Source organism: Tyto alba, unplaced genomic scaffold (genome assembly GCF_018691265.1).
Source record: "Tyto alba isolate M040663 unplaced genomic scaffold, T.alba_DEE_v4.0 Super-Scaffold_48, whole genome shotgun sequence".
NCBI lineage: Eukaryota > Metazoa > Chordata > Aves > Strigiformes > Tytonidae > Tyto > Tyto alba.
Window position 1 is genome coordinate 24,890,589 of NW_024881324.1, and position 27,781 is coordinate 24,918,369.

Consider the following 27,781-nt stretch of genomic DNA (forward strand, 5'->3'; position numbering starts at 1 on the left):
TTAATACTTCCATGAACTGATTTCCTTCGTTAATCCAGCAGAAAACTATGCCAGCAGAGTGAAGGAAGTCACAGACTCATGCTGAAGGAGAGTTCCAGATTCACTTACAATGCACTCAGTTTCTTGCCAGTATGTACCATTTAACTATAAACAGTGGAAGAGAGCTGCACTTAGTTAATTTTGACATGAAAAAAATTCAACTTTACTAACAATAATTTAAAAAGGTTTTCCTGTTAGTTTCTAATCATGATAGATAATTTAATTTTTTAAGGTTTGAACAAAGACTGAGCAGCCCAAGAGAATGTGAAGATGAAAACTGAAGTATTTTAGAAAGTTGCTTTGGAACGCTACATGAACCATTCCAGAACTGTCTTGGATATAAATTTAACAAATGTCTCAAAACTGAGTAATTTCATGCACTGAATGGTGTCAATGATTATTCAGCTGAAGAGCTAACATTTCTCACATAAATTAGATGATCTGATAAAGTTGTTTTGTTTTTGTTTTTCAAGAAAAAAGAATCCTTATTATTCAAGATCCTTTTTTTTTTTTCCCTGATGGATTTTCAAAGCTGAGGGAGCTACAATCTGCTAAAGCAAGGCTATTCCAAAGAAATACCATTATGTGTTTTCCATTATCTTTAAGGCATCTGCTCTTGGCTATTGGATTTTTTTGTCTGGTATGGATGTTGAATTATCATTGTCTTATAGCATGATCTGCACTGAATAAGTATGAAAAGTTGCATTATGAAAGGCAACATTAACCACAATTCATACTGTGATTCATAAGGCATTGCCCAAAATATACCAATATCTGAAAGTTAAGTTCAAGCAACATAAAAAAGAGCTATACTTCCTCATGCAACACTGCAGAAGCCTCCAACATGGATCATAATGGCCATTACAGGGATAAAGCAAAGGACAATCCAGTCTCTGGCAGTGGTAACTACTAGATATTAAGGCAAAGTCTTAGGAATATGGCAAGCAGAGGCTGCAACTCTGTACATAGGATCTAGTTTGAAGTCTGAAGTGGTTGATAAAGATGTGCATTAGCATCAAAGGCCGCAGCTTCAAACTGCCAAGAGGATATCTTGGTATCTTCATGCAAGATCTGCCTTACAACGCATATAGAGAAATCAGAGGCGTAAGCAGGAAGAAAGAAATTTCTTCAACCCGTAGGTAAGGCATGTACTGAACAATGAGCCCAGATGGATTAACCCTCTTAAGTCAACTGGTTCATACTGAAGACTTCTGGTATACTCACAATATGCATGCATGATTTGGATAACACATTCTTGATACTGGAAGTTAGAAAAATAGGTAAAGTTGTCTACTTCGTTGTTTTCAAACCTTTGACTATTTGATGATAAATGCACCAGTTCCAAGGGCTGACAGGTCTGACACAGAAAAGGAAAATCCTGCTTCTTGCTGAAGAACCTGGTGGTGACTCTACAATGACTTGAGTCTGACAAAGGGTTTTTTGCCAACTTCAAAGAACGCAGCAGTCTCAGAGCTAATTCTTGCACTCTGAGAGCCATGACTTAGGAAGGAGCAGAAAATGATAATTTCCTACAAATGTTGTATGGCTCCCAGGATAATAAAGCCAAAGAGTAGGAACAACACAATAAGACTGCAGCATTTAACGAACACCTTCCCCCAGGAAATAAACTGCCTGCAAGCCTGAAACTTGAATTATGTATCTGGCAAATAAACTCAGGAGATTACGTGGCCTAGGTTGCCTAAGTAGGTTCTACCTGAATTCAAACTAGAGGAGAAAGTTCCAGGATCTAATTCGCACTTGTTGACACTAGGCTACCACTGAGAGGACCTACATTTTTCCCTGTGAGAAGCACACCATTGTGTTAATTTCAGTTTCTGAAGATTCCTTATGAAGCCTTATAAGTTTAAGAGGTGATTCCTTTGTGGACTGTGCCTCATCAGTTTTGACAAGCGTCCTTCAATGACTACTCAATGCAAGTACCAGCACTGCACCCTCCTGACTTGCTGCTACTCATGTAGCAGTCTTTATGAAGAGCCTCTAGGATTTACACAATGGCATAACAGTATTCTCAGTTTGGCTCTCTATGCCCTTTCTGACCATTCGTAACATTGACTTTGCTTTCTTTCACTTTTTCTGGCAGTTAACATTTTTCGAGCCTTTCTGTATCCTTCGTTACATCTGCGTGTTGAGAAGTTGGATAACTGCCTGCCTTTCAACATTTGCCTCTTTTTACATCAAAAATTAAGTAAAAAAGTTTTAGTAATTTCACACTTAATTTGCTACTTAAGCATTTTAGAAGTTGTTTAATTTACATGAAGAGATAGGCAGCTAGGCACTGCATATAGAAGAAAGTTGAGCTAACTTTCAACTACTGTAAATGATGGAAACCAGGTTGTTTCACTCCAAAACGTTCAACGTTCACATCCAGCATTGTCTCGAAACAGGCAAGTACAAGAAGTTTGGCTTAAAGTGCAACGGATTTGGAAGAAACAATATTAGTTTAACCAGAACGTATGACTGGCTGTCAAAAACCCCACTCAGAACTTTCTGATTTGCAAACACCTTTACACTGAAATGAAACAACATGATCAGTAAATAAATACTGGCCATCTTTACTGTTTTTATGAAGATGAGCTACTGAGGGATAAATTACTAATGTCTCTGTCAATTGCAGCCTAAGGCAAACATTTTCTATTTATTAAAAAAAAAAAATCTATCAACACAGTACTTCTGTGCAGCTTTACGTTTTTAAGCAAAACCCATGTCAGAGATATTAATGCCTGTACTTACCTACTTTTATAGATGTCATCATAATAATAAAAATATGGCAGCTAATAACCATTAATACAAGAAAAATGTAATTGTCAGAAAGTAATCTTATCTGTAATTTTTGTACCTCTTTAGTATACTACTCTCAGGTTTTAAAGAAGCGGGATTAGGTCAGTTAAGTATCACTGAGGATTTGAAACTAAAAATTTGTTACAGAATAACAATGTTAATTTTTGGCATGCTACTCCTACAAGTCTTTCTGACACTTCGAGACAGAATTTTACGCAGAATGTGAATGTCAGCTCCCAGCACAAGCTCAGAAAAGCAGTCTATAATAAAAATCTTTTTCATCCTATCTGACTTAAATAAATTAATTTGAAAAAAGGAAAAAAACTGAAGTAGAGCTAACTCGCAAATACAATTTCTTCCTGTGTCAGCCAATATCCTCTGCTAACACACAGAACTTGGAATCAGTCAATCCCGTGCAACTATTTCATTGCTGAATGAAAGAACATGGGTTTTAGCAACCAAAGCCCACCTGTCAACGCAACCAGCTCACAGGCTGATGGGGTACAGCAGCATTTAGACAACATGAAATAAAACCTACCTGTTGAACATCCTGTTGAAAAACGCATAGCTGAAGCCGCTGGTGCAAACGGACCTTTCGATGCTGCCAAATATTTTCCAGTTGGCGCTGGTGGTGCAGTACTTCATGGATGACATCCAGAACATGATGAACTGCTTTTGAGTAGTTGGCAGAAGCAGTGAGGGAATCGGAACTCCCAGGAGTCAAAGGTCTCTGAAGTTTGTCAAGCAGTGACTTCCCATCTTGGCTCACCTGACCACCAGAAAGGACGAAGAATTACTTGCCTTGCCAAAAGCTTCTGAGGCTATTATTTAATTTCCCACCCACTCACCCCATTTTAGAGGTCTTGAGGAACTTGGGGAACAATGATGCAGATTTTTTTTTTTTTATTCCAGGCATGATTACATACAGCTGTTACAGGATAAGAAAAATAATAGAAAAGTATGTTCTCCCTCTATGTAAGATAATCTTAAGAAGTAGCACTCTTCTAAAGGACAGCCTGTCTTTCAATTTTTCTACTACCTTAAGAATGCTTTTCCTTTAAAGTGTTTTTATTTTTATTTTTTTTAACAGGTCAAGTGTAACTTCAAATAAATATTCTTCATCTCTTTCTCTAGCCACCCAGGCACCTAAAATTAAGCGTTTGCCCAGAATTATCCTTCCAGGAGCATCTCTCTCCATTTGATCTAAAGGTGAACAGGGAGGTTACCTTCTATAGGCTAATATTAATTTGATGAATACATTTAGACCAACAGATAAAAACTTAGGACAAGATTTGATCTGACATGATTTACAACTTCTAAATTATTAGTGTTACTGGTAAGCCAAAAGCACAGTGTTGTTATGGCAAACTTAAACCTGATGAAATCAATTAAAACCTGTCTATGCAGCACAGAAAGATACTCTTTTCCAAAAGGTGATTAACTACTGATGCTGACAATAAACATTAGTCATTTCTAATTGTTGTCTTGTCTGATTCAAACCACAGCAAAACCAGTCAGATTTACAGTGCATGCTAATTAAAAAGCAACAACCCTATCTTATCTGGTCACTATTAACATTTAGCACTTACCAAGGCATTTTTCATTGTCTTTCAATTATTCTGTCACTTTTAGCATGAAGCTCAGAAAACTGTTACAATTCAGTATCATTCAGCTATCTGTAAAGAACTTTTCTAATAGTTCATCTAACAGGCAGGAAAAATTAATCCAAAACCACAAGACTGGAGTGTAAACAATAGTCTGAATCCGTCAAATCAACACCATGTCAGAAACGGAAAATTTGTCAAGGTCTTCCCCCAGTGGCTATTTTCAACAATTTTCACTAAATATAGGCACATTTTAAATTTGCTATTCAGTAGTCAAACAGATACGAATAAAAATTATTTCCTAATAACTAATTTACAAGTGAGTTTATTTCTCAATTTAAGCTTTTTAATTTTTGTAGTAAGTAGCAACATAGAGAATGAAGCTCACTTGGAAAAAGTAACTCCTAGAAAGTCAAGTCAGTCAGAAAAACAATATAGTCCGGAGTAGTTATTATAATGATGTTTTTTTTTCTTTTCTGTACCCAAAGCAATTACTTAATACAAGTCTTTCAAATATTTCAAGATAATGGACTTCAATTATCTATCCAGAGTCCGTGGCATTTAGGGGGAAAGAAATAATTGTGACAGCCCCTTGATCTGATTAGCTTATTAGCTTTACAAACAAACGATCATGCACATTTCCTCTCTGGAGTTAACACAGTAAAGTTCCCTTCCTTCCCAGTGCATGACTACCTTAAGATTTCAAAGAGATATGTAACTTCATTTATGTATATAACTTCATTTATACATATAACTTCAAGGCACAGCTATTGGATTTTCAAGCACACCAGTTACCTAAGCTTGTAAGCTAGTAAATTACTTTTCTAGTAATATACAGTAATTATCCTTAGTAAAATCAGGCTGTCTAGTCTTAAAAGCATTTACTCTCTCAAAATGACTATCTTCTACTTTGCAAGCAAGTCATGTTGTCAAGATATTGTAATCTAAAATGAATGACAAAGTGTTGTAATTTCCACACTGCTCCTCTCTCTCCCCCACCACTGTTCATTCATCACAAAATGAAAGGAGCTCCATTGCTGTAACAGAAATGAAGTCATACATCTAATGATGATAAGCAATAGTTCTGTAATATCTTTACACAGGAAGACAGCTCCATCAATCTTCAAAAAGGAATGCGTGTTTAAGTAAGGCAAAATAAAACCTTCTTTCCAGAGGAGGAACACAACTTATACATACACATACAACTATTATTTCTGCACCAATTCTGGTTGCTAAAGACAAAGCTGCTGCTTTACAAGATAGGGAAAAGTAATGACCTAAAATCAGAAGAAAAACATCTAATGTTTGGGTGGGTTTTTTTTTTTGTTTGCCTTTTTTTTTGTTGGTTTTTTTTTGTTTGTTTGTTTTGTTTTTTTTTGGTTTTTTTTTTTTTTGAACAGTACCAATGAAGATTTTGTTAAAATCTCTAGCTATCCCAAAGTCAAAAGACACAGCTTTGAAATCTTAAATAAATTTTCAAGGTATTTGCCAGAGCAATCCTAATCTACCCATCTAATTTATTTTCATTACCAGGAAGCAAAACATTATTTAACATGGTAATCCACAGTACTTAATTACACTTAACAGCAGTCTCTAATCCAGTCACATCCCTGATGAAAAAAACACACCAAAAAAACCCAATCCAAACAAACCCAGCCCAAATAAAAAAAAATCCCACTATTTTAACTTCAGTGTTTTATAACCATTATTCTAGAGATCCTTAGCCTTCTTATACCTTGCTGTACTCTCATGGAACGTGCATCCCAGGCTGCCCCTCTTCACATAAATCTATTATAGACATGCTATGTCTCTGTCCCTTGTTTTTACAAGGGGATCCTCCCAATGAAGAGTGGTTATAATGAAGAAACCTTCCTACAAAACATGCTCTCAAGAATGAGTTAAAACAGGTTTGTGTAGTAAGATCACAGGTTTTATCACCAAAGGTGTGCTTCCATATATCATTAGATCAATTGACATATAAAGGTGTCATGTATCAGGAACGGGGATATCAGTGTGTATTTTACACAGAAGAACAACAACTCACGTGAACTCTGGACATCCGACTCATGGTCATAAAGTTTGTGCAGGCCCTAAAATGGCAGGTTTCAAAAATCCCAGTTTTGATATACTAACAATAGGACTAATCAGCACTAATCTTACCCTCTCTTTACTGCTAAAAGAAATGTGACCAGACTTATGATTCAGCTGCCCATAATAGAGCTGGTTCATCAGAAAGTAGTTTGATCTTTAATGTAATGTGTAAATCACAACCATTCATTCAATCCCACATGACCTCCTTTTAAAAGAAGGTGCAAGCTGTGGCCTAAACTATCCTGTGTCCACTGATCATTTATTCAAACGCATAATTTTATGCGACTTTCATGAGAACAGAAGCGGCTGTATTTAATCCAGAATAACATCAGTCCAATTTAACAGCAAAAATAGTTTTTTTGCTTAATAGCACCTTCGGAAATACTAAGAAATATTGTTACTTCACTGTGTGCAGAATCCAAGATTAGAGCAGCAGTATAGGATATGCTAATCTTATGAATGCTGGCTACATAGACATCCTGGCTCATTTAAGTGTCTTTGAGGTTGGCAGAACTAACTATATTACCTTCCGGCTCGTCAAGTGATGTCCTTTGATGGTTAAGCCTTTTATTGTGGGGCAATTTCAGAGATGGCTTTTCAAAACACTCTTAAAGCAATCCATGCCAACAGAATGCTTTCCCAAAGAATACCCAGCTAGATTCCCTTCAAGCAAGTGTTTAAATTATAGTATCATACTGATATTAAAAGATAGTAACATGCAAATGTGAATTAAAACATAGTACTTAGGGTTGTTTGTACCACACATGGTTTCATCTTGCTTTTTAAATTTCCTTTGGAAGATTAAGGATAAGACTTAACTTTCGAACAACAGTAGCAAAGTCCAGTATACTAAATTAAAAAAGAATCCTGGCACTTCAGTTTCCAACTAATGCACTGTGCAACAGCGATGCCAGTTCACGATCCAAACTTAACATAACACCATTTTATCAAGTCATCAACCTAAGGAAACAAAGAAGATACTTACCTCAGAATAAGCCAAGGTAATATGTTCATATATCCCTTGATGATGATGGATAGCATCTTCTAAGTCTTGTAGTTCTGAGGGAAGCTCCACCTCGCCACAGGCTTTACACCATGAGTCCACATTGCTCATGTACTGCAACAGAGAAAAAACATTCTGTTTGATTTTGGGTTCTTTCAATAAGTACACACATGTTGGTAATATACAAAAGGACTTGGCATATGTGTCACAGACACTGAGAAGATTTCTTTTAAGGAAAAAAATATGTAATGTATTTCTCTCTCAGCTGATCAAAATGAAGCTTATATCAGAAGAGAAACAAATATTTAAGTCTTACTAGACTTGTGCTTTTAGTTCTTATGGAACTCTGTGTTGTTCACAGGCAGGTAGGCTTAGTTGTATGCTGGCAGCCTTCAGGACCAATTAAACTGTTGAAAATACTGATGCTTCAAGTTTACTTTTCCTCCTTTTCTTGACTCTGCAGCTAAGAAAAAGTTTACTTCACCTGCACCTACCATTTCAGATGCCAATTAAGTTCTCGTCTACACAAAGAGGTAAAACATGCTACAACTTTCAAGTCCAGACCCTCTGCCCTTACCCATCAGCTCCCTGTGCAGATACCTCACGATACCGTAACACTTCACATTTTTTAAACCTTCAGAGAAAACCAAGTTACTCTGCACATGTGTGCACACGTGCGCAGACACACAAAGAATTCATGGTCAACCGTTCACTGAAACACTCCGTAGTTGTCTTTTGCTGGAAAGAGATCATCAAGGAGGCAGAGCAGTGTTAGAGCACAGCAAATTCACATCTCAGTCCCCACAGCACCACCATCTACATGCAGAGAAGCAGTAAATCCATCTTGCAAGCTACGACAGCAGCAAGCACGTAAGGGATTTGCAACTTCTTTGGACTAACACTGAACTTTGAGCACATAGCTATGTCAGCATAGCTGCTCAAGGCCAGCCTTTCAGGGGAAACTGAGGATACTGCAACAGAATCTCTTCTGCAGACAATTTAAATTATCTCTGAAGCTTGGCAAACAAGAAGCTGTCATCACAGCTGCACGCACAGCAGAAGTTCCGTCAACTTATTTTTGACAGCTAGGGGGCATGAATTTTATACCCTTGTTATGCTAGGAAAGGAAAGAGGAAGAAAGAATCTCTTTATCTAGGAGTTTTCATAGCTGTTACACTTAGAACAGACAAGCACATGTGCTATCTGCAAACTAAATTTGTCCTCTATTCACGTCAAGTTCAAGCCTCAAAAGTTTTAAGAGATCAAGCCATTTCTCTCATCATACGTATCGTAATTCCTGGAGCACATGCAGTCTTCTGAGGTAAAAGTAATCCACAGAGCATTTCTGGTACTCCATTATTGTTTGAAAGCTGAGAGGAAGGGTGATACTTAACTCTAAGATACTTATTTAAGTCTCATTTCATCAAGGGACAATTTTAAAAATCTCTAATGTTAAGCACTGAACATTAAAAGGAGCTCCAGTGAGCTCCACCTCTTGCACCAGTCAGCAGGCACTGACAGCTGGGTGCAATCTTCACTGTGTCTGACAGTAGGCACTGACCCTTACCTGTCACTTGCAAGGCATCACATGCATTCAAGAAGGGTGTGCTATTTCTTTGGCTGCTTGTTTTTTAATCACCTTTTTATGTAGGCCAAGCATCAGCAGTCTCTAAAGGGGTCATTCCTCTCATTCCAAACCCTCTTTCCTTGAATTCGCTCTCCACTGTTAACGAAACAGCTAATGTATCACAGCCAGGTATCTTACAAAGCAACTAGGACAATCCATCACGGTTAATCATAAAATCAAAACCACAGAAGGAGCAATTAAAAAATAAATTAATCCCAGCAGATGCTGCACTATTTCCTCTCATTCTTCTCTTTCCTTCTATTTACACTTACATTTAGTGCTGAAGAAGGTAACACTGACCACTGCCACCGTTGCCCAGACAACACACACAAAATTTACTCCCCTGACTTCTGATGAACATCATTCTCTTATGAAAAAGGACAGCATTTGAGCCAGGGTATACCTGTCTGTTCATGTTTCACCATCTCTCTCCTACACATATGGCTGACAGTGCTTAAATGTAAACTGAATAACCCAAGCAATTAGAAAAGCAGTAATATTGGTAAGGTACCACATTGTATCTATCAAATGTTTCAAGCTGGTTGGTAACTTTTGTACCAGAAAACAATTCCTTCATCTCCTTTCTATGCAGCTTTTCTGTAAAACCTGCTAAGGATACTTATTATCGTGGCATCGGTTTATATACTTTACCTTAGTCTGTCTAAGGACAGTTAAACCAGTGACACCACTAACAAAGAAAGGCAATGTGTATTTCCATCTTAATACGTTCACATTTCTAATTTCTGGACATTTATGAAGTTGAACATCTGTGTAGTAGAAATCAGGAAAAAAAAAACTTGTTAAAATAAAGTGGGCTGCCTCTCTCTACTTCTGTATTTATCAACTCCCAAGTAGTTCCTTCATTTATTCCAAATTAAAGTTTTATCAGACATGAGACCTTTTATCAGATCCAATTTAACAAGGCAAATGGAAAGAAAAGTATCTACAGCAGCCACACAGGACACCAGAGCTTCAGTCAGCCATAATCATCCTAGAACCTCGGCTCTCCAAATTCACCGGAGTTGTACAGAGCAGACAGTCTACAAAATCAATGGGTGACTCAACAGCACACACGCAGCAACTCCTTCGGAACTGAATTCCCTTGAGGGGAAAACATGCTTTCACCATCAAGACTATTAACTTGGGGATATTTATTTCTATTTCCCCTACATATACCTCTTCTCTGGCAGTTACACGCAGTTAATGACTTAATTAAAATAATTGGTATACGCCTAAAGCTAAAATTTTTGTTTAATATAGGAGGAATCTCTTACGGGATACTAAGTAAACATCTCCCACCACAATTTCGGATTCAGAACAGTTAATTAACTTCTCAACTTTAAAGCCAGTTCAACTTATTTTTTTATAAACAATTACTATGAATTAAATCTTGACACTCAAGGACTGATTGCCATGGAGTGGTGAGGACAACAGAACAAGTGATGATTTCTGGATGTAGGAAGGGCATTATATCAATACTGACTATATTAATTTTTTTCCTTTCTTTCTTTCAACTTAAAAGCTTTATATAGTTAAGCATTTATGTCCACTGCGTTTTGATTCATATAGCTAATATGGCTAAGTTTTATCTTGCATTGATATGGGCAAGGCATTTTGTGGAGAATACAAGGGCAGTGAGCTGCCCTGAGGAGAACAAGTTTTTGTTTGAGTATCGGCAGAAATGAATACTCTGGCTTTCTTGATGACCTTTTCAATCACTCCTTTGTACTTCTGTCTAAATTAAAAGCAAACAGTACAACGCACCATTCCAGCACAGAAACTTTTGCTGGTGCCCTCTCCGTTCACTAACCTGTTCAGCTTTCTGATGGAAGATGGAGGACATATCCAGTAACGTGCTACGTTCATCCAAGGCTGCAGCAAACGCCTTCCATTCTTGCTCCAACTGACTTGCAATCTGTTTTATTTGCTGTGAAGCATAATGGCCAGACTCGACCAGGCGATTTGCTACTGACATGATGCGGTTTATGTTTACATACACATTCTACAGAGAAGAAGGAGAGAAACATTAGTGGAAGTTAGCAGACCACTTAAATACAGAGGTATATTTCTATAAAATTCTTCTTTCTTACAGTACTGCTTAATAGACTAGTTTTATTTGCCAACTGTGTGCGTGCCTAACTTTGGAATCTAAGTGTATAATGTAACAGCCTATCTGTATTATTGACAAGGCAGAAGGACAACTTGAAATGACCAGAGAGCCTCAAGTTAACATTAACGGTCAGCTTAAAGTCATATGATATGAAGACCCATTATTACAATGAAGAAGAAAAGCTAACCATATTTTGCAACAGCCTAAATAAGAATGTTTACGACATTAAAGTCCACAAGACATTCAGGCACACACAATATAGAAAAATCAAAGTGTAATTAGCAAGCACTTGATCTGTCCATGGCGTGCATGCGTGCAACATCACTTTACACCTTTACATCGACTTATGAAAGTATTTCTACTTTTTAAGTAACAAAATACAGAACTCTGAGCTCTAAGGGGTTCAACCGTTTTAGATTTTATTTTCCTGACACTATATTGCCTTAGAGCTAGCATGGAAAAGTAGACAAATACGGTCAAAGATCAGAAAGATTCTCTAGCATTTTGGCATTACTCACTGATGGCTCTTTGCCACTTCAACTTTCAATCAAGAGTTTCTGTTTCCTCCAAAGTCATAAAGAAGAACAACTTCGCCACCAAAAGGTTTCTGAGTAGCTCTTCCAGAGCTACAGGTATATAATGCTGAATTAACACTTCTTTCAATTGGGCTGACTCTCCTACATCTAGAATGAAGTCCTTCAAATCACAGGATTGTTGCGGCTGGAGACTATCTAGTCCAACCCCCCTGCTCAAAGCAGTTTCAATCAGAGCAGGTTGCTCAGGTTCATGTTCGGTGGGGTTTTGAGAATCTCTAAGGATGGAGAGACCACAATCTCTCTGGGCAACCTGTTCCAGTGCTTCTTACATTTAAATGGAATTTCTTGCATTTCAACTTGTGTCCGTTACCTCTTGTTCTGATACTGGATACCATGGAGAAAAGTCTGGTTCTGTCTTCTTTACTCCCTCCCATCAGATATTTGTATTTTTATATACCTAAGATCCCTTTATATACCTGAGATTCCTTTCTCTAGGGTAACCAATCCCAGCTCTCTCAGCCTCTCAGTGTCTAACATAACCATGACATACAGATACTTCATAGGAGAACTTGGTCATAGTGACTTCCCAGGAAGGGAGTAAGAGCTTTCTGCATAATGCTGTCCTGTAGGCACATCCTAATTGGCGTGGGTACACTTGGAGCATCCCCAGTTCAGCCCTATTTTGTTGATTACAGTGTACCTTTTGTTCATATCACAGCAGACCCTTTGCTTGCCAAACCAGTCTACCACTTCTCACTTCAGTTCTTGGTCCTTTTCTCCCTCTTCCACCATTCTTACCATAAAAGCTCTTCTCATCGAGTTGTCCAGCCTGCTGGCAAAGATACTTTTGTCCCACTTAGTCAAATAGGAATCCTTGATCCTCAGAGAGAGGGTCCCACGGTTGTAGAAACCAAAACTCTGCTGCCAACATCAGCTGTGTAAACAGTTGTTGACCTGCAGGTTCCATGTGCCTTCTTACCAGAAGGATTGAGAAGAAAAACCACCCGAGTATCCATTGCCTCTGGAGCCATGTAGTCACACTTGAAACTTTCCAGGTCAGCCCTGACAGCATCGCTGGTGCTCCCATGGAAGAGCAGCAGAGGGCAATAGTCTGCAGGCTGGATGAGCTTTGGCAGTCTTTCCACAGCGTCACAAATCTGAGTCCCCAGCAAGAAGAAAACTTGCACAGAGAATGAGTCAGGTTGGCAGATGGGGGTCTCTGTTCCCCGAAGAGGGGAGTCTCTCGTTACTATCAACTGCCTCTGTGTGCTTCTGTGTGGCTCTGACTCAGAAGGCACAGACGCTTTATTTGACAGCTCCCAGCTCCCCACCAGCCGCGAGGTCAGTGAACCTACACTGTAGCTGCAAATCTTCAGGTGGAACAGAAGCCTTCCTCCTTGTGCCAGAAACCATTATCTTCCAACCTTCATCGTCATGGGAGTTTCCACTTCCCAGACAGGCACAGACTCTGCCTCACCCTTCTCCCTTCAGAGCAGTTGGTAGTTTGGGCTCTTGAAGCTGCCGAGTGTTGGAAGAGATCTGGTCAATCTCGTTATCTCTGATGCTGCGCAGGCTGCTGACCTCCTCTCCTGCAGCTCCTTTGCTTAATGGCATAGATCCCTAATAACTGCACACCTCCTGTGGGCAAGGAAACCATCTCCTGCTGCCCCAGCCTTGGCAAGAGGCCCCTGGACCTGCAGAGCTGTGTCCTCCTCCTGGAGCTCCCTCTGGGTTGAGGCCCATGCTGTTACAGGAACAGTCGGTCCAGCAGCAGCTGGGGACTGAGCCTTGGGGCCCATTACCACCACTGCTGAGGACATGGACGCTGTTTTGAGAAGAGTTGCTGGCCCTTTCTGCATAAGCTGCGACACAAACTGCTGCGTCCATCGGCTGCTGCTGTTAGCTGCACTCGTTCTTGCCTATAACCTAAAAATTACATGTGGACCCAAACCGCCGAACAGAATGGTTGGGAAGAAAACAACAAACACTATTAAAACCTCGATGTTCTGCAGCGAAATATTTTTTCCCTCTTGCCCCCAAGAGTGCTTTCTGGAATGCCAGTGTGCTGGGAATGCCACAGAGCAGTTAGCTACCTGTCAGCAGCATCGCAACCTTCCTTGATCAAGGGTTGAGGAACCGAGTCCAGTGAGCCAGGGGGGACAGAACCGACTGCAACAAGCCCCAGTAAAAAGGCCACAGATCAACAAGTGACGGAAGAATCAAACCTGGAAATCGCTGGAAAGCTGCCTGGTTGTATTACTGCTGAGAGATGCGATGGGCAACCTGAACCAAAACCTGACTGTACCCCTGCCAGTAAGAAAGGTCAGGGGAGGAAGCTGGCACGTGCATGCCCAACGCTGTGGAGACAACTGAGCATCTGAGGTGGAACCATCACCTGCTGGAGTCGAGCCCCTGCCCAGCGCCTGACACCAAACCGGCTGGAGCAAGCGTGGCAGTTCCCCCGGGCTTGGCTGTGCTGACTCGTCTGAGTCGTAATTGGCACAGGTCTCTATTAACTGTAACTGTATGCACGTATGCAAGTGGGAGCACACCTGACACAGCCGACACCTCGGCTGGTCCACTTAATAAACGGAGCACAGCAGTGTCATGTCGGATGTTTTTCCTTTCACAATACCACCTTTTCATTTTTCAGGTTACCCCACACATCTATGCTCTCCTCTTAAGCACACCCGAACAACCGGAAGAGAACAGAGCTGCTATTTCCAACAAGTTTGAAAAGACTGGAGAGCTTTTAGGCCTATTAAAGTGTACGTAGAATAAATACAAGACTGCTAAAAGAATCCAGACAGCCATTACATGGTGTTTACAGTGGTGTGAAAAACACAAGTGCCAAAAGAGAAAATAATAAAACCTATATCAGACTGTCATTTGAACTGTTTGTGTATCGTAATAAAGGAATTTTGGAAATTCTGAAAGGTCAGTTAGATATAAAGGACAGGGCACCATAAATGTGAATTTCAACAAATCAAAACTGAGCTGTGGCTAAAATGCATTTATTTTCCCATAGTAATCTGGCTTCGTGAGTGTGGAATAATACCCCGTGTAGCAGTATGAATATGAATTAATATGCTCAACACTTTCCAAACCATGTATACTACATTCCTTTCCTCAAAAAAAAAAAGAAAAAACTTAGAATAATCACGACCTTCCCCCCTCCACTATCACATCCCACACTACCTGATATATCTACTAAAGGCTTAAGTTTCAGTATTTCAGAATGCAGTGACCCAAAAGGAACGGATTTAGTTAAGGAAGAAAAGAATCTCAAATAGCAACTCACTGAAATTGGACCATCTAACTGATCCTTGAAGGTTAACAAATTTTGTTCAATTTTCTAAAAGGACAGGCAGGTCCACTGTCATTATATGACAAATATGTTATTTTGTGCACTGCTTGAGAAGCACTGTTCCAAGTAAATTGGTGCTCATTCCCCAGGGACTGAAGCCTTACTCTTTGCATGGATTTACGTCCTGGTTTTAGTTAAAAATCGACAGCTATCAGGTAATAACTGTTAAAGACTTATTCAGCCATCTCAATTACATCATGTGAATCTGCACGAAACATCTGCAGCTTTTAAATGTGTATCAACTGCTTAAAAAGTGAAAGGCTAAAGTGATACTGCATTTCTTTCATTATGTTACACATGACTACCGTAACAAAACCAAAAAGGGAACAACTCAAGTTACTGCATTACAGCATGTATAGTAAGTACACAAATGTACTTAGTATGATTATTTTGTCTTACAGTGTCCTTTAGCCAGAAGCCAAAAAGACACCTTACAAAATCTGGAAAGCTCCCCACTGCAGAATTATTCCCTAAAGGGAGTGTATGTGTAAAAAAAAAAAATATTGCTCCGAAAAGCAACACAGATTAGTAACCTAACACAAGCTATAGTGCACTGTGTCACTCTTTGGTGTGTGCCTGAAAGGCAAGTACGTAGGGAAAAATATAGGTGACAACCTGCCAGCTTAACTGAACTTCTATCACACTCAAGACAAAATAAAGCTGGCAGATGCCCTGAAGGTTCTGTTTTATTTCCTGATTTTCCCAGACCCATTTAGAAAATGTGTGTTTAGCTCTCAGATTTCAAACAGTAGTTTTCTGACACACAGACCATTAAGCATTCAGTGTTAAAACCAGCCACCTCAGTGACATGGTCCATAAGCACCGTAACAGGCACTTATAGACAGACTGTAATGAGTTTGAACGATTCGTCCGTGATGGAAATATTTTAGCAATGGAATTTCCCAATCATCTACCATTTCATGCACAAACGGCCACCAAGGCAAGGTGTACCATTAATGTATGAAATAACATCGGCTTTAATGATTTTAATGTTTTCTAAGATGTCTTCTATTCTTGCTCTGGCAGCAACAGTAAAACTCTCAGCTTGGGAATCCAAACTTCAAAGATGATGGCTGCAGAACAACTAAAGGTATTACCTGATCTCTTCCCTTGAAAAAAAATAAACTCAGCAACATCCCAACTACAATTAAGGGAAGTGTTTAACCTGTTCTTCAACTACAGGGATACTCAAAATATTCTCAGGTAACTATTTAACCATTGCTATGAGCACCTGAATGAGTGAAATTATGTTTCACTCTAACCTTCATCTCTCTCTCCTACATTTTTTATGGTGGACCTGAGGAATGTTACTGCAAGACTATACAGGTCAACACCAACACCACCTTCTTTCCTCTCTTATTTTTCACTTACCTTCACTTTCTCATAGTAAATGCCCATGCCTCCAATCTCTCCTTACGGCCATGTCATTTTCATTTGGATGTTCTTCATTACAACGTTAAGTACGGGGCTCTAAACTGGACTTAGTTATCTAGTAGAACCAATTTCTTTACAAATCTTAAGTTCAGCACCCATAGTAAGTATCAAAAGTAAAATAAGATTTGCCCCTTTAGCAGTAACACCACTGTCTATTCCTTTAGTTCATATGTTCATGTCAATGGATCATTTGCTGCTGTATTAACACCTCACCAGCTGATCACTTTTAAAACTCTGTTTATTTACTTCTTCCTTGTTAAGGGTTGCACATCTAGCCTACTCTATTTCATCTTGTTGACTTTGGATTTCCTCAGAAGCTGGAAATAGCCTAAGCTCATTTTGCCTTTTCAGCCTCTTCTCAGGTTGGTGGCACCCAGACATTGCATCTAAGCGTTAACTGCTCTGGCACCAGAAAGATTCCCTTACGGATGCAGACTCAAAAAAAAAATCCTCACAGTCTAACCAGAATCCACAGATGTGCATTCCCTGAACTTCAAGAACATCACAAACCCACGGTTTGTTTAAACTACGGTTATTCAGAAGTACAAAACTTGACTGAATACGTTTTACCTACTCTACCTCCCTGTTGTGGTTTGAGCCCGGAAGGCAACTGAGCACCACCCAGCCATTTACTCACCCCTTCCCCTATCAGGAATGGGGAGGAGAAAATGAAGCAGAATGGCTGAGAGGTGCTCACCCATGGCAGTCACAGGAAAAAGACGGACTCATTAGGGGAAGAAAAGAAACACCACTTTAATTCAAGTGCTAGCAAAGACAACACTTAACAGACCAGGTGGGACAGTGAGAAGCGCCACCACATCCAAACACACCTTCCCCCCACCCCTCCCTTCTCCCCGGGCTCAGCTCTGCTCCCACCTCTCTCCCTCCTCCCCCAGCAGCGCAGGGGCAGGGGATGGGGGTTACAGCCAGCTCGCCGCTCCCTCCTGCTCGGGAGCTGGGGGGGATGCTGCACATTCCCCCCCTCTCACTGCAGACAGCCCTCCGTGAACTTCTCCGGCGTGAGTCCTCCCCACGGGCCACAGCCGCTCCCGATCTGCTCCGCCGTGGGTCCCCCCCTCGTGTCCCAGCCCTCCCAGCCCCGAACCACAGCAGCGGGGGCCGCTTCTTCCCTCAGAGTCCCGGCCTCCTTTAACCACAGCCGCCTGTCCTGGAGTGGTTTTCTCCTCGGACTTCAAGTCGGCCTCTGCTCCACCACGGACCTCCATGGGTGGGGGTGGCCCTGCCATCTCACCACGGGACACAGGGGTCTCTGCTCCAGCGTACCTGCCCCTCCTCCTCCTCCTCCTTTTTTCCACTGACCTAGGTGTTCGTCCCTCTACCAACTCCTCCTCACAAGTCCCAACCCCCTCCCAGGTTCCCCTTTTTAAATACATCCTCGCAGAGGTGCAGCCACCATGGCTGATGGGCTCAGCCCTTGGCCAGAGACAGCTCTGACTTGGAGCTGGGGGAGCTTCGAGAAGCTTCTCACAGGGGCCACCACTGTAGCCCCCTCCCCTGCTACAAAAACCATGCCACAGAAGCCAAGCACATGCCCCATGCCCTTTTAGAGTCTTTATCTTGTCTGTTAGGGATGCTAGATTGCTTGTACAGTTGATGGATTTTACCATTTAACTTTTATTTATTTTTACTGAAAGCTCTGCCTAAGCAATCTATTAGGGTTGGGTTTAGATTTAAAAAAAAAAAACAAAAAAAAAAACAAAAAAACAAAAAAAAAAAAAAACACCCAAAAAAACTAAACAAACATACCACCAAAACCATAAACCAGACATGCTCCCTCCCCAAGACAGAATAGACAAGTTACTATCATTCCGCACAAAGTCTTCTGTGAAAATCTGAAAAATCTGCATTTCAAAGCAATCTGAGAAGGAATGCACAATTCACAACCTGTGGCCTTGCTCTCATTTGCTGAAGTTGCAGAGGACCAAGGGCAGTCTAGAACACACGTAGTGCTTAAATCTATCTCAAGCCACAACACTGTATAGTTACAAAAATATTTATTTAAAATAAAAAGAACCTCAAGAGTGAAATATATCAGTAGTACAAAGGAAGAGGAAAAAGCCATACTAGCTGTCAGCTAAGCTGAATATACCTCACCTGACTTCCTTAATGTTTTCATTTGTACCAGTCCCTGTGGCTGGATTTGAGCAAGCCAAGCCAAGTAAATCATCTTTGTAGCTTTTAACTCTGCAAACGCAGTGACATTCAATCGTTGTGTTCATACCTCTACTTTAACCTCACAAAACTCTCACCAGTGCTTATCTCATGCACTCTCCTTTTGGATAACATTAATTATTTGATCGCTACCTTGATAAAGTGGTTTAGTACATGCAATCGGGCCATTCTGAAAATATCAATTTAGCAATATGCTTACAAGACTTTTTGGATTATCAGCTTCTACTGATGGTCCTATCAGCCCTAAAACAAGAAGTAGTCATAGCACACTCTCTAATAGCAGCCAGTGTCAGATTTCTCCAAAGAAAGTTTCCCATTGCCTACATCACTTTCCAATCATTTTGATCCTCACCAGTACAGTGAGGGGCACAGTTAAGCTGTAGTGAAAAACAAAGCCATTTGGTTTATCAAGAAGTGTAGAAGAAAACATTCAAGTAGATGACATCTTCCTCCTCCCCCATATTTCATGTAATTGCTTTTGTTTCCCTTGTGTCCCAGCAGGCGTATGGAAAATGGCACGAAAAAGAGTGGACAGGCACAGAATCAGTCTCTCCTACTCTTGCATGCAAGACTGAATAATCATATAATCATGGGTACTTTGTTTTCACAGTCCAGAAACTTGACAGATAATTTTTGTATTTGCAACTCCTCTGATGCCTTATTTGCAAGTTTCTGCCTTAAAAGGTACTAAAAACTTGTTTTGAGAAGTGAAGCATTGGTTTAGTCACCCAAAGAGGAACTTCAAGCTGAAACTAAGTATTGCTTAACTCAAATAAATCTCAGGACTTGACAACAGCAATTTACTGTTGCTGAAAGCAAGCCTTTTAAATTGTACTGAAAAATCCATCCTCGTTTTTAGAGAGGAGAATTATTGTGAGTTTATTTTTCCCCACAGTTAGAGAACATGGGGTCTCCTTGCCCTATGAAGACAGAGCCTTGCATTTACCAGTGCACAGCCTCTTAAATTCAGTAACAGCGGGTCACATACCTACAGCTTGCACATGTGAACTACCTTTCAGACAGCAGCCTTTTCAGCAACATCAACCTGTGTGTAAAGCAATGGTAAGCAAATGTACGTCCATCCTCAATGCACACCACTGCACATATCCAGCTTTTTTCCGGGACAGCTTCATTGCAATGAGAACCAGTCTGTGTATTAAGCTTGCAGCATTTATGAACTCACTCCTCTTACCTTGAAGTGCAACCACATGAGCCTATCACATACTGAATATACAAGATTCCTAGACATATCATTGCTAATGAAACTGCTAAAAGTACAGTGAGATCTCCTGCCCAACGTACTCTTCACCTTTTTGTTTTTCAACATTTGGTTTAGACTGCCAACTACTTTGTGCTGTAATACTGAAAATCAGATTCTAAAAATGGCAGAAAGCCATTACAAGGAAAAAAATAAATATTCAGCAAATCCTCTTTGTCCTTGATGTAACCGACTCCTGTTCATGACAGGAACTAAGTAGCTTTCACAATGGCTTACATCCAGGTGGCTCGCTTCAGACTGGAAGACCAGATTAAAATTTTGGCATCTCACCCAAAGGCCATTGCTCTTTCTCACCCGAGTTTGGCATAAGCAGCTGCAGAAGTTGCCCTCCTGCACCTCTCGGAAAGCCAAGCTGCTACTTGGGAAGGAAGGGGAGATGGGAGAGCCAGCTATTGACAGAGGGTAGCATCTGCTGCGAAGGGAGCGTGTGCCCTGCGGAAACCACAATGCGCTGGGAAAAGCAGCTGCAACATCAATTATCAGGGTTAAGCTGTGAGCGAGTGCAAGAGGTTGCATTTAGCTGCTTGGGCAGCATTTATCCTTCCCCACCTAAAGTGAGCCTATGGAAACTGCCTGGAAAGCAACATCTATTAGAGTCCAATTAGGGCCACAATGAAAAGAAATTCAAAATTCAAATATCTCCTGAATATAATAAACCTTATACATAATTGCCATTCTTCCTTCCTCTACCCCATCCAATTGAATAAATTTGCATGGTTGTAGATGGGTTAAAAGTTAAATTCCATCTCTAGTGTTAGGGCATTCACATAAGAGATCTTAAATCAACTCTGATTACTGAAGAGTTACACTGATGGGAACGGTGAACAAACAGTAGCTTGTTAAGCAGAGACTGTATGTGAACTGTGGTCAGGGAGAAGCTGAACATGCTTGCAGGAGTTAAGATTGCCCGACATTTTTCCAGTTAAAAGCTAAAGTAAGGCCTGCCAAAACTCAATCAGTTCACTGGTTTTGTTGTTTTTTTTTTTGGTTTGTGTGTTTTTTTTTTTTTTTTTTTGTCACATTCAGTTTAATCTTTCCTCCTAATCTACTTATATGGCTTTTGCCATTTAACCAAATAAAACCCAGAAAATCTGTGAAAACCAGGAACTGATTGTTTTGAATTTATATGAATTTATATTTTCCCATTCCGTGCCAATGAACCACTTTGTGGGGGGCAAGGGAGGGTGGTGTGTGTGGGCTATGCTACAGAAACATATTGAAAAACTGCAGCTTGTTTTTCACCTTCTGAATATTAGGACTATTTAATTTGCCCCAAATTTAATTTGCACCTTGCACACTTCAAGAAATCATTGTACGGGCTGAGAAAAAAATTCCCCTGTAATTAATGCATTTGACTACTACAGGCAAAACAGAGATTAACTGCAAAACAGAGCAGGAGGGATTATGCTACATCATTCAAGTGCTTCCTACTGTTGACAGCTTCTGAACAGTATGGAAGTAGCAGGGAGGGGGGAAAAGTCATCCAGTTTGAAGCAAAGAGGAAAACAGTGAGTAATACCAGGATAGGCTGACAGAGGAATTTAACCTTTAGCGTACAAGCCCAAGAATTGCCTACAAGGCAATCCAGAACTACTGAATTCCAAAAGCCATCTCATGTCAATGACACCTACTGTCTTTCTGTGAGTTGCTTTCTGCTCTACTTCATATGCAGAGCAATGAGCAGCAATGAGCTATTCCACGAAGGAGCAATTCACGGCGCCCGTGAAGTGAACCTATACCTTCCCTACCTAATGGTCAAAGTTACATCCATATATGATGTTACATAACTTAATTACAATGTTCCCCAGCATTTGCTTTACTCTTTTCACACAGTTCACACTGATTTTTCTTTTTTTTTTTTTTTTTTTAAAAAAAAAAAACTTCTGCAAACATAGCTGAGTTGTAAAAGAAGAAAATGTACCTTCTCTACTTGTGTCTTCTACTGCCTTGACTCCAGCTATACCGTACACAAGAGCTGCCTTACTAATCCTTCCCTTATTTCAGAGAGACTTAGGTAAGTTTACTTTGACACTCTCCCTTTCCACAATTAGTAGTCCTGTCCTACAAAAACACCCTCTTGCAAGAGTTGATTGTTTTGACCATACTTTAATTCAACTCCTACCCTTGTACTGCCAAGGTCATTAATTTCTAACAAGACAGTTAGTGTTCTCCCTTCATTGAGCTGACAGCAAGAGACTGGATTTAGGCCCAGACTCCCAAGTTACTTAAACACCTCCAATCCTCCTAATGAAAAGGACCTAAAATGTACTTGAGAATTTAGTCCTCATGTTCAAACAGGAATTCATGAAACTGAAAATAAGCAAGCTTACACTCACTCCCTGGTAAAATACAAGTTTTTAATTGCAGCCTACTGATAGCGCATCCTAAGGTGCTATTTGACAAAAAAATAGTTTGTTTTAGCTCCATTCTACTGTGCCAGAAATGAGAAGTGTGTCTTCTTAAAACTACGGAAAAATCATTACACCAAGCTCAGCTGTTGATCGCTACTGCTCTGAGCTTTGTGTCTGAGTAGCAATCTATTCAGAAGATCCAGAGAGCTATTTCTTTCCATATGAACTGCTAAATTCCCTATTACAAGCGATTCTCTGAAATATCCTACAAGACTCAAAGCAGCACTTCGCAGGTTCTAGAAGCTTGGATGCTTATATTTGAGAAGTGATGAGGTTGTGATGAATACTGCCATTTGTCAAAATTATTTTGTTCCTTCATCACAGTACCACTGTACTTGGCTAACCTTTCTTTTCCTCCTTTGTGTTTTGTAATTTCACTGCTTAAATACAAATTTGCATTACCTGTAACAGAAGAAATTATTTATGTGTATGATTTACGAATTCTACCTTAACACAGAGCAAACAGACAACGTGTCAGTGATGATAAGCGAGGCCTGTTCTTACCATACAGTTCATGGCAAAGTGATTGTGCTGTGTCTGAAGCTCCATCGCATGGGGGTGACTGGTTCCGATCTCTGTGTAGCTGTTCAGAAACAGACCTTTGTTGTGTGTGATCCAGTCAAACATCTACAAGAAAATATTAAGGAAAGAAAAAAAAAAAAAAAAAAAAATCACTAATTTGTTATGGCAGGAATCATAGACAAGTCATGTGAGAAATCTGTGAACAAAGAAGACAGAAAGAGTCTAAGGCCATGAAAATTAACACTGATGCTCTTTTTACTGTAAGTTGCCATATATTTTAACCAAATCATTGCTGAAATCTGACTTTTTGGACCAAACAGCTGAGGCTGTTAAATCTTTACTGTAGGTGTTTATCTCAACAAAATACAGTAAAGCTATAATCATAAAGTCATAAACTTCATTACTACAAAGAAGTCATAGTAAACAACCAGGCTCGGAGCACAGCCCTGAGCTACCAAGCTTGTATGTTCTCTAGTGTCAGCATTTCATGGTGTCAGTATCGTAGTAACTTAGAATGAAAATTGCAACTCATGAAAATTAAATATAAATTCATTCTTGCTGATCAAATACTTCAGCAGCAAGTTTAATATTTTTAGTTTGTAACTTTATAACAGATTTGAAAACAACTTTTGTATTGCTAAACAAATTTAAAAAAACTATACTCGAACACAGTTACACATTACACTCTTCCAGACAAGTTTAAGAATAATCTTTATATATGTTTGTTGCTTTGGGGGGCTTTTTTTTTTTTTTTTGTTGTTGTTGTTTTTGTGGGGTTTTTTTTTGTTTGTTTGTTTTTTTTAAAGTATTTTAATATTCAAACAAATTTTAGGAAAGACCTTATCTGAAAATGACCATCACTAGAGGTGCATAGGTATGTTAACAATGGCACAGGAAAACAAAGTTTTCAAAGACCAAGCAACACGGCAAAAAGCTAAATTTAACACCACACCCTCCCCGACTCTCTCTCCTGCAACAGCCTTGAAATCTGCCAAATCTCAGCTCAAAAGATCTGTATCAACTAAAAAAGTTTGTTCACAAATAAATGGTAGCAACAAGTAGATGATCACATGGTCCTAAAATTTTCAGTTTCTTATCTAGACTACAGTGAAGACATGTTAGAACGTTATTCCAAAAAGACACAGGTCCTGCTCATTACCACCTTTCTCTAGGTAGTCTCACTTTGCTGCCTTCAGAGAGATACCTACAGAGTAATTCTAATCAGATTCCCTCCCACCTCACCCCTTTGCTGCCTTCTCCCAAACCAGCTCAGGTGTCTTGTGCAAAGAGTTGTGCAAGTCCTCCAAAATGAACACGTTTATTTTCCCCCATCCAGTTCCCTTTATTTTGCCAACAAAGATCCAGCCCTTTCCCACTCCTAAATAAACCACATCGACATACACTGATAAAGCAGCCCTGAGCTATGAACTCTAATATAAGGGCTGCAAGCAGAATAAGGCAAGGGCCTTAATCCAAAAGTGAGTTGGGATACTACACCAACCTTCTTTTTAATCTTTTTTTACTGGTCAATGAGAGAATTAAGTCCCATGTATGCTAGCTGCTGTCAACCCCATTTGGAGGTGCCTAACATTTCCCTTTATTTTGAGAGAGGGATGCGTTAATTTAATATAGACTTATTCTTGGAACTGGGAACCTAGAAAACACGGACAGGAGTTTAGGCAATCTCATGGCAGGACAGAGATCAATCCCACAGGCTCAAGTTTTTCACAAGGAGTTTCTTAAAGCCCAAGTTACGTAGGCAATTTTTAGATGAGTAAATGAAGAACATTTCTTTCAATACCATGTGAGCACCGTCAAAATGTGTTTTGTTCATGCTGTAATAAAGAATAATTAATGCTGTAATTAAGTGGCTGGAAGGTTGCTAAAAAGCATTTGGGACCTGGAAGAGCAATGCTAGACCAACAGCTTGTTGTTTTCTAAACAGTTTTATAACTCCAAACTCACTTGAGCAGATTTTTTACAGCTCTTCACATGCCCCTACTACTTTCAGCTATATCCATTCAGTAAACACCTACTTGAAATCGTACTTCTGAAAAATGATTTACTTATTAAACACGGCAGAAAACATTAAGGCCAGTGTGAAGAAAGTCCCTGAGCTTAAATGATGAGGGAAAGGGAAAGTACAGCGGAAGAAAACGGAGAAGAAGGAGAAAGAGGTAGTATTATATGATTGTTCTGCTTCTACTCTTCCCCATGAATCGGATTCTGACCACCACTGGAGAGCAGGGTACTGGTTTGACACAGACCTTTGATCTCACCCAGTTCAGGCATTTTTACATAGTGTTTTAAGAAATCTGACGAAGACCATACTTACCATTTGACTTCACAGTCTAGTTACTTCTTCTGCCGGAGAAAAACTCCCCACTCTTCCTTAAAGCTCTTTGTTCCATGGTAACAAGTTAATAATAAGTGATTGCAAAACCATTCTACATGAAAACAGATCTTATTTGAGCTCATGTAAAAGTGCACTGCCTGCCATATTTCCTCTTCAAATGCTATGACAATCAAAGGCTTTCTCATTTGAAGCGACTGGCTAGCCCAAAACATTCTGAGATCACTCAGTCCCCCGTTAATGACATATGCACTGTCAAAAGAGATAGATCAGTTTTAAGGCTGGGACTTTAAATCCTGCATCAATGAAGCAGTTCCTCATGTCAGCATCTTCAGACTTTGTCGACTGCCTGTCACTCAAATCCCAAGGGTTGCTCAAAAGGAGACCAGTGTAGTCCTTAGTCTGTATTTATAAAGTACAGAGCATTCATCTTCACTTGATGCATGCAAAAACATATGTCTAAAACAAAAACTCACCAAAGCAAATGCTTTAAAATCACTACCACTTCAATTTTTCTTCCATGAGAGCTATCTGTGATCTCTACAGCTTAGAATTACTACCCCATGGCCTTTACTCCATAAGACTATGAGTAACGCTCATCAAGAAATACTTTATTTCTCTTTAAATGGCTAGTGATTAATTCCAAATACATAAATTGCTATCTGCAGCTATCTTTGGTACTTCTTTCAAGTCCATCAAGCAGCATCCATTTGCACTCCCTTCCCCCCATTCCTTACCTTTTCAGCATCCTGCTCAAACAGCCTGAGCTGAAAACATTGGTCCAATTTCAATTTCCGCACATGCCACATCTGATGCAGATGCTGCCGTGTTGAGTGCAGCCTGTCCAGCATGGTGGATACTTTGGGTAAAAGGTTCTGTAAGTCTGCGTTCCCTGACCCAGAGTTCTTTTTGGGAAAGCTATCACTGCTCTGTATCCGCTGGAGCAGCTTTTGTCCTTCCACATCAAGGTCCTCGATAGGGGCCTTAATGACTTTCTTCTTTAATTGTGAATGCTCCTCTATCATATTGCGAGCACCTTCCAGGTCCTGAGGCATTTCCTTTTTTGACAATATATCTTGCAGTTCCTCCAATCTGGACAGCATATGGGTTGCATTGCTAATGTAGTCCTCAAAGGCAACTCTGATTTCTATCCACTCCTCGTGGTTGTACTCCAAACAGCCATCAAATTCTGGGGTTAGCTGAGAAGGATCAACTACTTTGGTAAGGCCTTCCAGAGACACCATATTTGTCTAAAAAAATAAAAATAAAAATTAAAAAAACGCTGCTACTGAAACAAATATGAAATTTTCTTTCAAATTTGTTTTTCTCTGAAAGAGCTGATCGTTTTGCTCATGATGTCCACATGACTTAATTTTTCACATACACTTCTCTTCACACTTCAATTCTGATTAGCCTCCTGTCTTGCAGGTACTTCCCCAAATGAGAAAAGTATTTTCTTTCTTTTTGCCTTCACTGCACTTAAGGAGAAAACAGCAGTCAATCTTTTGACTACTGTTTCGATTAAGTTTTGACTTCGTGTATTGTAAAGCAGCCAAAGGATCACAGCAAGGTTCATTCCTCTGGACGCTGGTGACATCACGATTACCACAATGCAGACCGAGACAACAAAGAGATGAAATCTAACATTTTACCATTAGGGGTAAAACACCAATTCCATCTTTCTCGTGCTCAGAAAAAGAATATAAATGACTACGTGCACAACTACCTAGCCTAGAGTACATGAAGAAAACCACATCCCCTCTAGCACCACTGGCCTAATGTACCCCCTCTCCTCTCATCTAGAATATCATTATTCTAAGAGTTTTCAAGGTGCTGACCAGTAGTGAGCACACTTAAAACCATTAAATAAATGTAAATTTGTATACCATAGGGGAAATTACCTCAAACTCAAACTTAGAGCTGCCAAAGTTAGTCCTCTGTTTCTGCCAGAAATTGTCTGGCTTGATTATCAGTGCAACATGAATACAACACGGAAAAGATTCCTGTAAAATCTTCAGCAGAGGCTTTATGGAGTCCCATTTTGACCCACGCATATCTACAATGACGGTGAATCCTCGTTTACATACCTCCTCACTGCAGAAGAAAAAAGAAAAGATTATCAAGCAAGTGTTACAGCTTCAAAAAGCACCCTACTGCACCTCCCTGCCTAATGAACGTGGTCTCCTCAGCTAACTGTGACACCCCAGGGTCTCACTGTTGACCAGCTGACACATACAGCACATCTCATGAATTTCTCAGGAGCTTCCCTCACCCCCTGCCAAACTCCTTGCGGGCGATATCTTTACATCTTCTGCTGATTTGACGATCTGCCTTTATCTCCTCTTTCATCTTCATTGTTTATATTCACAATGATTCATCTGCCAGTCTTGTTTCTCCTTCACCTTACACGCAC

The 27,781-nt window shown here is 39.9% G+C and overlaps 1 protein-coding gene across 3 annotated transcripts in view; it reads right to left on the reverse strand.

Moving 5' to 3' along the window:
• TRIO (trio Rho guanine nucleotide exchange factor) overlaps positions 1 to 27,781 on the reverse strand; it is a 251,839-nt gene that overhangs the window by 142,284 nt on the left and 81,774 nt on the right. For all 3 annotated transcript variants that reach the window (XM_042806835.1, XM_042806836.1, XM_042806838.1), the window contains exons 4-9: positions 27,270 to 27,462; positions 26,106 to 26,618; positions 22,998 to 23,120; positions 10,974 to 11,165; positions 7,519 to 7,650; positions 3,377 to 3,607 (exon numbers count right to left, since the gene is read on the reverse strand). In XM_042806835.1, the coding sequence (XP_042662769.1) occupies positions 3,377 to 3,607; positions 7,519 to 7,650; positions 10,974 to 11,165; positions 22,998 to 23,120; positions 26,106 to 26,618; positions 27,270 to 27,462 (1,384 nt within the window). The remainder of the gene's footprint in view (positions 1 to 3,376; positions 3,608 to 7,518; positions 7,651 to 10,973; positions 11,166 to 22,997; positions 23,121 to 26,105; positions 26,619 to 27,269; positions 27,463 to 27,781) is intronic.